The 13,245-nt window shown below is 41.1% G+C and overlaps 2 protein-coding genes across 2 annotated transcripts in view; both read left to right on the top strand.

Annotated features, from left to right (window-relative positions):
- Positions 1-13,245, top strand: part of MTR (5-methyltetrahydrofolate-homocysteine methyltransferase) — a 585,842-nt gene that overhangs the window by 17,451 nt on the left and 555,146 nt on the right. The window lies entirely within an intron of this gene.
- LOC147708031 (uncharacterized) lies at positions 5,010-7,851 on the top strand. The gene has a single exon (XM_086925101.1). The coding sequence runs from the start codon at positions 6,334-6,336 to the stop codon at positions 7,849-7,851; it is 1,518 nt and encodes a 505-aa protein (XP_086781227.1). The 5' UTR covers positions 5,010-6,333.

Genomic DNA, 13,245 nt, shown 5'->3' with positions numbered 1-13,245 from the left:
TCTCCGTTTGTTCGGTCCAAAGACGTATTCACTCGTACTCGCAGACTTCCTGCGAGTACGAGTGAATACGTCTTTGGACCGAACAAACGGAGAAATTAAAGCAACTAAAGTAATGGTACTCTGAATTGTGCAAGGAGGAGCTCTGCCTCACATCGCTTGAACGCTCTGCAGCCAATGATCGGGTTTTAAGAGAAACGCGCTAAACTTTCAAATAAGACATATATCGGTCTGAAGTACAACAACTCAGCGGCTATTGACGTCCATAAACACAAGGAGTGTGATTTCATGTTTCAAGTCCCAGTCATTGTGACACTTAGTTTTAACACTTGATCCATAATAAACAAGCCTTGGTACCAACAATTAGAAGATAACTATATCTGATAAAATAGGAAGTACTACTTAAATAAATCCAGAAGTCAATACTTGCAACTTGACAGGAATCCTTTTCCCAGAATAACAGATATTCAACTATGCAGGGGCCATAAAACTATTGTTTGTGTTTGAGTATTCTGCAAGACAGGTCCCGAGGAAGGCGGTCCACACTGCCGAAACGCGTCGACCTTGCGTATTAATTTGCATTTCCACCTGCGATCCCTCAGACGCAGAATCAAGAATGAATGTAGTATGCATGTTAAATAAGGGATGTATGTACATGTGAGAGTGTTGATTGTTTTGTATACCGTTTCCCCTGCAGTAAATAGTTTTTTACTGATGAGATTAGAAAATGATGTGTTTTATACTATGTGTTTTTTTGATAAAGTATATTAAGTGATGTGATAAAACGACAAATGAAAAAAATCTTTGTACTAAGAAATATAACTAAAAAAGAAAAAATAATAAAATGAGAAAGTTATAAAAAAAATCTTTTCTTGTTGTTTGCCCTTATGTATGAAAATAATAGAATCAAAGCATTGGATATATACCGCTAAAGTTTTAGAGGTCAAGGGGGAACATATTCTGTTAGTGTTTTGCTTTTCCCCTCTTTCCCTGACCTTAAAGTAACAAATAGAGGGGGTCCCAATCTCATGTTAAACCATAGCAGACAATACCATGTATGACAGACCATACCATACAATACAATGCCTTACTATAAATGACAGGCCATACCATACTGTAGAATGACAGGCCATACCATACTGTAGAATGACAGGCCATACTATAGTTTTCAGTTACAGAACATACAATACCATATAGCGACAGGCCATTCTATACCATACTATACAATGACCGCCCATACCATACTATACCACACATACCATCCTATCTTATAGAATGGCAGACCACACCATACTATAAAATAACATACCATGCCATACTATACAATGACAGGCCATACTGTACTATGCAATGACACATCATACCATACTATACAACGAAAGGCCATACCATACCACAACATATTCAATGATATACCATGACAGGCCATATTCCACTGTACAACGACATGCCATACCATACATTGACAGGCCATATCGTACACTGCTGTACAATGACAGGCCATACCACATCATACCATACAATGACAGGCCATACCATACTATGCAGTAACGTGCCATTCAATACCATACTATAGATTGAGAGGCCATACCATTAAATGCCACACAAGCCATGCCAGGCTGTACCCTACTATTCAATGAAAGACTATTCTATACCATAGTATACAATGACATACAATGACTGGTCACCTACCATACTATACGATGACAGGCAATTCTATGCCATAGTGTAGTATACAATGAAAGGCCATATCTTGCCATGCCATACTGTACAATGACATGCCGTCCAATACTATACAGTGACAGGCCATTCCATGCAATACTAGACAATTACATACCATACCATTCAATAGCAGGCCATATTGTACAATACTATACAATGGCATACCATGCAGGGACAAACATGCCATACAATTTCATTTACAGGCCATACCATACTATACTATTCAATGACAGGCATACCATACCTTACAATACCAAACTATACAACGACATAACAAACAATACGATATACCATGCCGTACTTCAGAATGACAAACCATACCATGACAGACCATACCATACTATGCAATGACAGGCCATACGTACCATACCATACTATAGTGACATACCACACCATACAAAAGTTAATGATATATAAATAAATATATATATACACATACATTTACACAAAAGTTGTACAACATGTCTCAATTTTTTTTGACAAAGCAAATAGATCTCTCATAGTGGAGACCTATTGGCTTTGCCAATGCTTGTTAAATTTTATATGCACGTGCACTGGCACATTTACAATGGGGAAATCAATTGTAAAAGTACCATAATGCTAATAAAAACCATATATGGGTGAACCGCTCAATCCTGATATGGGCCAACATGAGATCCCTGTAGCAGCAGTAAAAGACCAATGGCCGAGACAACTACTGCAACCATGCTTCTGTTGCAGGTCCCCCACATTCCCACAACGTCTGTAGTGGCTGTATGAACTTGGGAGAGGTACCTGTATAACATGAGGAAACTTGATCCTTCAATCTCTTGTTGTGTTGGTAAGTTCAACATAGGTCCTGGAGGGCAAATTTTAAGCCAGATTTTAAGGATATCCCCATACAGGTTTTACTTCTAGTTTTACATAGAACTATTTTACATAGTCAGTGTTTACCATGAAAATCTAACCTTGATCCAGCCCACCTCTACATATGTTGGTAACATCAGACATATTTAACCCTTCATACCAGCACAGACAAGCTTTAACATGGTATGGTAGCTTTGTAGGTTAATGTAACCTTTGCTGGTTGTCAGTTGAGAAGCGTACGAAGTTCAAAGCTCTATGCATCTCTCATAAAATCCTTCACAAGCAAGGAGCACACAGTCTAGCTGCCTTTATGCAATTATATGTGCCTACAAGAGCCTTGCACCACAGAATTGCTTCCTCATGACCTATATATTGTTTCCTATGATTTAAATATGAATTCAACACATGAGATTTCTAAACAACCGAAATTCAAAGACACATACAGCTTATTTTTTAACTTTCTTTTATTTTACTAAAATATTCTTCTTTTATCATCATCATTTTCAACTTTATCAAAAATACATATTTCTATTGTCCACAACAGTCTACAGTACAAAATTATTTTTCCACATTACAATGTGTTCACACCCAGGTAGAGAACTAACGCAAACATACCACTCACTCATACGTGCACATCTCTTATACTGCATACATATCCCATGCACAACTATATACATCTGCCCAAGTTGACACATTTGGTTGGTTTCAGTCTCTATGACCCTATACAGGGATACTGCTTATAGTAGGATTTTAAAAGGACTTGGTCAACGCGTTTCGGTGGCATACAGAAACAGTAGGAGCCACCTTCATCAGGACCCGCCAGATATCAAACCACTGGTTCTCTACACCCTGGTATTTCTGAATAGAGGTATCCACTACTGAGGAAAAGTATTTCCCACTAAGATATGAGAAAACACCCAGAACAGTACCATTTGCAGGAGAGAGCCCATTTCCGAAGGGCACAGTCTTCTTTTCTGCTGATTAGTATGGAGAAAAGTCACTTAAATGCCTGCTGTCAGTCACAAACACCTTAACTGTGTACTTTAAAAGTTTTCAAAGTGTCATCTTTCTCTCTTGGGTACAGGTGGCCGTCATAATTTGAAAACAAAAGTCGAATCAGAACGTAGTCCTTCACTCTATCCGAAATGCAACTTATTCAGTCGGCGTATCCGTCCCCCAAGTTTGCTCCAACAATAATTCGGTCTCTTCCGCAGAAGCTTTACACTCTGCTTATCTGAAGCCGGCCTTTATACCTCGCTCTATAAGAGCCAGACTGGGAGGATGTTCTTTTCGAGTTCTGGCTCTGACCTTATGGAACTCTGTGGCGCCTAAGCTAAGAAAGATCCAAAATCATTGAAGCTTCCGGAAACAGTTGAATACCTGTCTGTTTTCAGTCTGGGTTGCATTTGCTCTTCTCCCATCTTCTGCTTTGTCTCACTTGTGGTCAGCGCTGGAAAGAACCTTTTCTGGGGGCAGCCACGCACTTTAGAAATCTTTTTAACATAACATATATCAACGGTAACAATCTTCGAGTGTAAGATGCATTTCACAGGTTGGCATCCTGGGATAGTGAGCTAGCTTATTGTATTCACAGTCATGTTGCAGTTGCATACTCCTATAACTTTAGGCTGTTTTTCAGTATTTAATGAAGAAAAAAAGGAAAAACCTGGCTGTCTATTTATGAATCACTATTTATTTTGGCAGAACAAAGTGAAGACCATCAGTTCTTTCGCTTCAAGTGTAACAAATCACACATACTCAAATATTAGTCATCTTCATAAAATCTTTTGTTCATGTCTGACTTAGATGCACATCTGATATACCAAACAAATCATAATCGACGTAAGTGCATACATAATACTGAACAATGTGCAACAAAACAATATACAATTATTGATATCATACACACATCATAAGACACTGTACAAAATTACACCAGCAGATTGTTAATAACATGAAGCCATACCAATGTGTCCTATAATTTAGAATAACTTTGTAGGACTGCTACCACACCGGAAAGGTACTACTCTGTGGGTTATATTAATTTCTAAAACCCTCTCCAGAGGTTTAAGGCTTTCACAACTACCCTTTGTGGTACAAAACGAATAGAAAATTCCGATGTTTTTCCAATCCCGAAGTGGACTCACAGGATTTTCATCAGGGCCGGGGCACGGTGTAACCTGCAGATTAAAAATGGGAGTGAAAAATAAATACTCTACACCGTAGGACAACCTTCTCTAATGCTCTGTTTGAGCAGCTCTTGTTAATTAAGAATTGGCAGTACCTGAGACTGTGATGATGCACTTATTGTGCTTCTCAAATCCTGCGGTTGTAGCGTTTTCAGAACCTAAAGAGACCAGGGTAATTGGTGTCAGAAGGGCCATATCAGCTACATTGTATCTTTCAAATATTCAAATTTATTGTGCAGACTTACAATTGAATTCAGCAGGAGGAAACTGGAGAGTTATAGTTTCAAAGTTATTTGCGGGTTTCTGTCTATCGGTGAAGTGTTAAAGGTCGTGGGGCAGAGGTGGCGCTTGCTATAATAGACAACATGTAACACGCGTCAAGCGTGTGAGGAAAAACTCGCCTCAGATCTCCAGCGCGCATCCAGAGTAAACGTGATGACGTAACTGACGTCTGGGGGCCATATTGAGTGAGGGAGTCACCGAGCCAGTTACGTGAGTGAGGGAAATATTAGTGTGAGGTGAAACTGAAATGAAGCATTAACAGCACCGCACAGTTCTTTATAAATAAAAAAGAAATAAATAACGGCACGTGTGCGGAGAAAAATATATGTAAGAATACTTGAAACGAGAAATTTATTGTGAAACTTCATTGGAAAAGAAAAAAAAAGGACTGTATTAGGTTAAAATAAAATAAGAACATGATTTTAAGAGGTCCATTTAAGGAAAGATCACAACTATTTCAAAATGGCAACAGGCATCTTATACAATCTACCACCCCCACAATCATTCTTAAAAGGTAAAGGGGAACCGGAAATAAAATGGGAAGAATAGAGAGAGTGCTTCAATAATTACATAACGACTTTTGACAAACCAGAAGAAGCTTTACCAGCTGAGGAAAAGAAAAAGATAGTGTTACACTGTTTAGGGGCAGGTGGCCTGAAGGTGTACAACAACATTACAAAAAAAAACACGTGGCGTAAATGAAGGAGATGTGTTCAATAATGCCATGGAAGACTTGGACAATTATTACAAGCCAACTGTGTGTGTAGCAGTTAACAGATTATACATTTTATAGGGGTAAACAACGGAAGGAAGAAGGTATAGAAGACTATGTCTCCGCTTTAAAAAATTTGGCTCTTACATACAAATTCGAGAACATGCATGATGACTTGATAAGAGACCAAATTGTAATGTGTGCGGCTAATCCCGACATACAGGACACATTATGGGCTAAAGGAGAGAAACCACTCAAGGAAGTAATTGAAATAGTAAAGAAGAAAGAATTAACGGGTCGTTGTGCAAAAGCAGTCATAAAAGAAGACGAGAATAAAAAGAAAGAAACAGGAATAGTAGCTAAAGTAAGCGGCGGAAGAAGCACTTAATAAGGAAAAATGTAAAGGAGGAAGATAATGATACAAAAAGTGAAACTAGAAAATACAAAGATCTGAAAGGTTTCAGATGTGGGAGCAAAAAACACTTGGCAGATAATTGGGAATGTCCCGCAAGGAACAGTAAATGTACCCAATGTGGACTGATAGGTCATTCTCAGAAGGTGTGCTACAGGAGAGTTAAGGGGAAAATGAGTTATGTTGAAGTGAGCGAGGTAGAAGAATCCGAATCTTCGGACGTGTCAGAATGCAACCTATGTGTGCTCATCATAACAGAAGGAGATACCAATGACAAGGAAGAAGAGTATGTAAAAAAACCTGAGTGTGTCATCACCATGAGTGGGGTGGACATTGACATGGTCGCTGATTCTGGGTCAGATTGCACAATTGTAAACAAGAATGTGTGGAAAAATAAATTGTCAAGAAAACTAGGAGAAGAGTTAATGGAAGCAAATTTAACCCTTAAAACATACACAGGGGAAATCATTGACCTGGTTGGTTGCAGTGAGATGGAATTGAGTTTCCAAGGGAGAAGTACCTGGAGTAAGGTCTACATTTCTAAAAAAGGCCTTTCGGTACTGGGATGGAAAGAGCAGAGTAAATTAGGAATAACACTAAATCCCAACAATTCTCAACAAGTGAGTTGGTTCGTTCAAAACGGAAGAAAACAATATAACCATTCTGTGTTGTTGAGCGAGAGGACTTCACAGGCCAAGGACAATGATGGATGGCAAAAAACTGCAAGTAGAGCTGGAAGTACAGGTGGAGCAACTATGGAAAACAACAAAATAAAACTAGGTACTTACAAGGAGAAAAATGATGATAAACACGAAAGCAAAGAATGCGAGATCAGGGAAGGTAAAGGAGTAAAAGTGGAAGAGAGTGTAATGTTTGAAAAGGGACAATGTATACCAGCACAACTCAAGGGGAAAGAAGAGGACTTGTGTCTGGATGAACTAGAGTGCAACTATGACTGGCTATATCTTGAGGAGTCAGAGAACGAGGGTGAAGAGACACTAGAACACTTAAACCGTCTACACCCTAAGGTTAATTTTGAGATGAGCGAAATGCACAATAGGTCCAGGAAAGAATACGCGTACAGCGGTAAAGAGGACTCTGCCGACTCTTTCTGTACAATTCAATCGTCCATGTTGAAGGAAGGAAAGGTCCTAGAGGAAGTTTTTACGGATGAAATGGATCCTATGGACAGTAACATCACCGGTGGTCCTAATACTGTGTGCAATCCTAAGGAAGAGGATTATCTAGCGAGTGACACAGACCAGCATAAGGAAGAATGTGCGTGTAAGAGGAGTCTTGTGCACACCAACATGAAGGACTACTATGAATGGTTGTACTATGAGGAGTCAGAGAACGGGAGTGAAGGGACACTAGAACACCTACTGCGTCCACTCCCAGAAGTGGATTTGGGAGTGAAATGGATGCAAATGGAGTCTATGGAGAAGCACGAGTTCAGGGGATCTGAGGACTCAGCCGACCTTTTTTGCGGAATTAAATCGCCCACGTTGGATGAAGATCAGGACTTGGTGGAAGCCGTTCCGGATGGTATGGACCCTGTCGACAGGGACTACACCAGTGAATCTGGAATAGAGAACGATGAGAGGGCCGATGTGGGACTTAACACGAATGATTACAACGAGGAAGAAACCAGTCGCACGGTTGACATGAACGTCTGGTGGTCAGGTTCATGAAGTACAAGGACTTCGTGTTTTACTACAGTTCATGTTTTTTCCTTCTTTCTAGGGAAGGAGATGTGTTATGTTGATAGTCTTTCCTATCGCGCATTGTCCCCTGCATACCCCCGTCCCTGCCGTGCGACTTAACTTATTTGCATATGTTACGTCAGATGGCTTGTCCTATGAGAGTTGAGCCAAGTTGACAGTTATGATGAGAGTTGGTCTGTCCATGTTGTGAGCCGGTGACCGGAGCGCTGCCTTGTGTACCGGTGTGTCGTTTATACGAAGAATAAAGTATATTTAAATGCACTCGCCTTGAGCATTACTTAACAGTGCAGCTTTCAATTTCGCGGTTTAGTCACTGCGCTGACTAGAAGCAAGAGATAAATTAACAAATATTTCGTTTCTAGCTAGTCGTTGCTGTGCAGTTTATGACAAAGCATAAAGATCTTTCGAGCACTTACTTATAAGCATGTGCATTCTTGACATTTAAATGACACGTTCGAAAAGACTGGACATTTTATTTCTCTGTGAGGAGAGTTCTGGGACAATTGAATCTCTTGTCTCGGCTTTAAATGAGTGCCAAATATTGAAGAAATTGAACTTTCTGTTCAACTTACTTGGAAAGCTTCTTTATGCCGAATTCTACGTGAATCTTCCAACTGCTCCAGTCAAACAAACTCAGTTTCTGACTTCAAACTTTCCTATACCCTGTTGCACATGAAGTGTAGAGGGCATTTTTTAACTGAGGGATTGTGGGATTTGTAGTGTCTTTTTGCAGAGATGCAACTTTACACTGATACTCAGAAGGTCTATTGTTTTATATGAATGTGTGACGAACGGTTGAACAATTCGCCTTGTATATGTCATTAGGATTGCCCGCTGACCAGTTGCTGGCAATATGCTGGTTTCTTGTATGAATTTGTGTTTTTTTTGGGCAGAGTAATCTCCAACTACATTCACTGTACCAATATATTGGAGAGTGTCAGAATCAATAAACTTTTTTTGAAGTTTTTCTGAAATCTAAAGACCAGAGCTCGTTTTCGAAAATGGGTGCACTTTCTTGTGCAACACAGTTTCCAACTGTTTTCATGGTAATGTTGGGTTCTTAAATGTCATCTTGTTTCCAGTTCTTAAAAAAAAAAAAATATGTTTGAACTGATGCGCACATCTGCTGGATTTTCCAAATGTGCGTGCCAGTCCGCAAGGGATTTGATTATTTACAGAGGGCTTAGCGCAAAATTTGGTGCAGCTCAGACATTTAGTTTTAGACGTCGTTTACACAGTTGTATTTTAAAATAAGGTAGGCTTCTCTCTTTTGCAATAATGTTACTACATCACCTCCTCTGGACGCTGGCCTAATTCCTGACAGTACTGACCATACAAAGTTCTTTTCAGAGTGTTCTTTTTCAAGAAAGTGGGGTACCATTGGCGTAGTTGAGACTTTTTGCTTTGTCCTGGAACGATGTTGAACAATCCTTTGATTTATCTGCTGAGTTGTTTTGCCAATATACAGCTTTGAGCATGGGCACATGATGGCGTACACAACATTCTTAGTTTTACAGTAAGTGAATTCTTTGTGTACCCATATGATTGAATAGTGTTTGAATTTGTTACCTTACATGGTATTAAGACATGTGGAATATGTGCCACATTTGTGGTGGCCTTCCACTGGTTTTAAGTTCCATAAAGTTCTTAGATCTGTCTTGACTTTGGGATTTCTCAAATCGGCATGTATTGTTTGCTGTCCTATACTTTTGTTTATATTTCATTGTGAACAGTGGTCTTTCCATGGGACATTTAAGGTTGGTAAGTAGATGGCAATTACTCAAAATTGCATTGGGAAATTTTTGGGTGTGCGGGCCAAATGTGGATACACATACTAACTTGTCTAATGGCTTTTTAGTTTTAGTGACAAGTAATTCTTCCTGCGGTGTATACCATGCTCTCTTTGTTGAGTGTTTTAGCATTTTCTTTGGGTAACCTCTTTCTTGTAATTCTTCACACACAATTTCTGCGTGAACCATGAAATCCTCTTTGCGGGCGCAACTCCGCCTAATCCGCAGTAGTTGGCTGTATGGCAGATTGTCTTTAAGACTTCGAGGATAAAAGCTTCGATAGTGTAGGATTGTATTTTCGGTAATGTACTCGCAAAAGGGTTTTTCTGTTAAGGGAAATTGCTGAGCGCTCTACAGAAGAATTTCTTGTTTGGTGTATAAACAGTTCGGTCTCTTTTAATTTTTCAAGCAAGCCAGCCGAAACTTGTTTCGTCGCATGTGGAGTAGTCTTTCCACGACTCCTCAGGGCTGTATTCAGAAGTAAATGTGAATTAGTTAGTCGCTCCGCCAGTGATAATTCCAACCCGGCAGGGCCCGAGACTCTAGTGATGATATATCCGATGTGTGAGAAACGTTATCGGATAAAAGGAAACCTTAGTGTGAGATCCTGGACGTCTTTAGAAAGCTTAAGTGTCTCGAAAGGTTACATCTGCGATGAGCAAGTTTTGGCTTGTTAGTACACAAACGCATTGCCTGTCTTTGAAGTGCTAAGAACCCCGCAGGATAATCAAAAATGCACAAGAGGAGCGGATAACTCCTCGTGTGGATGCGACTTGTTTGTAGCAGCCAGAACGTGTTTCTCTCCTGTGGGTCGCCGTGTTCCTTGTTGTGGACTACAACACTACTAATGCATGTTCAAAGGCTACTATTTCCTTTGGTATACTGTGTGTTGGTCGAATAAAACTCGACTTTTTCATTAACCCAGATGGTTCATGTTTTTTATGGGTTGCCTTGTTGTGAAAGAATGCCTTCAGTCTAATTTTGCGGCAGAATTCCAAAGCTTTTATTTTCAAATTGACGAAGTCAGTAGTCGTAATTGGTACAAATTTTATTCCTAATTCAAGGACGGACTCTTCATGTTTAGATAGTTGTTTGGAGGACAAGTTGACAATGGTGGTTTCCTTTACGTTTTGTAAAAGTTCTTCCAGGTTCGCATTTCAGGGTCAGCCAGGATACCATTCTTGCCATAATCTCATTAGACCTTCCAGAGTATGCGGTAATAGATGGCGACTGTAGCACTTTCCTTTCATGCTAGCAATTAAAATATAGGCCTAAAGTATCTAGGAAGTGTTTTCATCATGCTCCTATACAGCCATACACATTCAAACGTGCTTCCTGGACCAGAAAGTGGGATACTTTAGGATAATTTCCAATGTACGATGCTGGAAAGTAGTACTTGGAAAATAATTTCTGAAACTAAAGATATAAAAATCATTAATTCCTTAAGAAAACCTTTATATTCCATAACATTGGTACTAGCATTGTTCTTTTTCGAAAAATCAATACCTTTCTGACAGTAACTTCTCCAGTAGACTGATCCAATGGTAGATAGGTCCAGTCAGCTGGCAACTCTTATGGAAGTTTATCTGGCCACCTCTGCAGCTTCTCTGTGCTTGTGAGACATTTGAAGGGCAATGTCGTGAGCCAAGTCACCATAACTCCTATGAGAATTGAAGGAATAAACTTTTTCATATACTGGTACTCCTACAGTAACAAATAAGAGTGGGCACCCCCCTTGGTCCCAACAGTGTAACTTCAGGAATAAACGCCCTAACACTTTGAGACGAGAAACTCAATTCCCTTTTTAAGTACATACTTAACTCCTCTCTTTTTTTAGACCTATGCCTAGAGACAGATACTGGTGCCTATGTGATTAATACAAATGTTCTTATATTATCTGTGCATGGAAATTGTCTAAGATAATGTTGGCTGAGAGCGGAGTCAGATGAGTCTCCTCTTAAATTATGCTTCTATTGCTTACATTGTCCATTTTCTACCTAACATTAGTTTACAGAATCACAACTTTTTTTGTCCTAAAGGTCCATCATGTCCACAGTAACTTGGTTACATCATTCCTCATGTTAAGTTAGTTGCAAGTGCAGGCATGAGATTTGTTAAGCGAAATATCTGAGAGAGAGGAATGAAAACAAGCCAACTCTTGCTTCTAAGGGCCAGATGCATCAACAAACCATTTTGCGATTTCCTAATTGCGAATCCTTATGATTCGCAATTAGAAACTCGCAAAACGGAATGCATGAACGTGTTTTTAACACTTTCTGTGATTCCTAGGGGATCGCAAATGACCTACCTCATGAATATTAATAAGGTAGATCACACTTTGAAACCCCCTAGGAATTGCAAAAATTACGGGGATGGTGACCTGCTGGGGTCAGCAGACCACCATGTCTGTGATTGCTTTTTAGGTTTCGACCTGGCGAGGGGCACGAAGTGCCCCTCCCAGTTTGAAAACTTTTGTTTTCAGTAGGGATGTTCAGACCGCCTCTGTTTCCAATTGGCTAGCTCCATAAATGGAGGCTAGCCATTGGGAGACAGAGGCTGTCAATCGCGCTTTCTCTTGAAAACTCGATTCGGGGGTGTTTCTGGTGCTTTTTTTAAGCCCCGCCCCTTTGTCCCGGGCCGCGCTGTGATTGGCTGCCGGCCCGGGACACCCCGTGATGTCATTCCCCGGGCCGTGCTGTGATTGGCTGCCGGCCCGGGACACCCCCGTGACGTCAGCCAATCACAGCACGGCCCGGGACCTGACTTGTTTTTTTTTGGTAATTGATTGGCCTTCTGGCATCTTCCCCGAAAGAACGTTTAGCATAATCCATGACAAATCAAGCATTGATAAGCCAAAGGGCAGAGGCCAACACTAGACCCATTGGCTGTGCCAACGCTATATTTAATTGCCGGCCTCCAGTGGAATCACAGAAAGAAGGGCTCAAAAGGAGGCTCGGGCAGAGAGCACCGGAGGACGATTCCCTGCTTTTATTTCTGGAAAATTGCAGGTCCTCCAAGCCGGGATTGGAGTCTGACAAAAGCGAGGGGGAGATTACAAAAGAAACGCAGCCGAGAGCGGGGATTGTGCGCTGCGAGGCGGCGCCTCGCTCTCTCGGCGCTTTTGTGCCGGCTGCGGTTGATTTCAATCCGGAGCCGGTGAGATGGAGGCGTCGAGGCCGGGAGCGGCGGTGATCAGTGCGGGGAGACTGAGCCCCCCCCAGCCCTCGCCCCCTCTCTTCCATCACTCCTCCCGCGGACGCGCATCCCTCCCTGGCGAGCACTTCACGGCACCGCTCGCCGTCCAAAGCAAATTCATTTACAGCGGAGAGACGAGCCGAGCGGTGGAGGGAGAGGGGGGCTTCTTTCACAGGCCTTGGGGGGGGGGTGGGCAGGTGAGGGGGGCGACGAGGAAGGGCTGCCTTCCCTGTCCAAGGACATCTTCAAGAAAAGACGAAACAGCGACTGGCCTGCGCAATAAAAAGTATATGTTTCTTCAATTTAACAGTGCTCACCTCTGACCTTCTGAAGTTTCTAGGGAAGGGGGCGTGAATCGTCTGGAATGAATCCCAAA

The sequence above is a fragment of the Lissotriton vulgaris genome, chromosome 6 (assembly GCF_964263255.1).
Source record: "Lissotriton vulgaris chromosome 6, aLisVul1.2, whole genome shotgun sequence".
Classification (NCBI taxonomy): domain Eukaryota; kingdom Metazoa; phylum Chordata; class Amphibia; order Caudata; family Salamandridae; genus Lissotriton; species Lissotriton vulgaris.
Note: the sequence above shows the minus strand (reverse complement) of the source record. Positions and strands in the feature narration are given on the sequence as shown.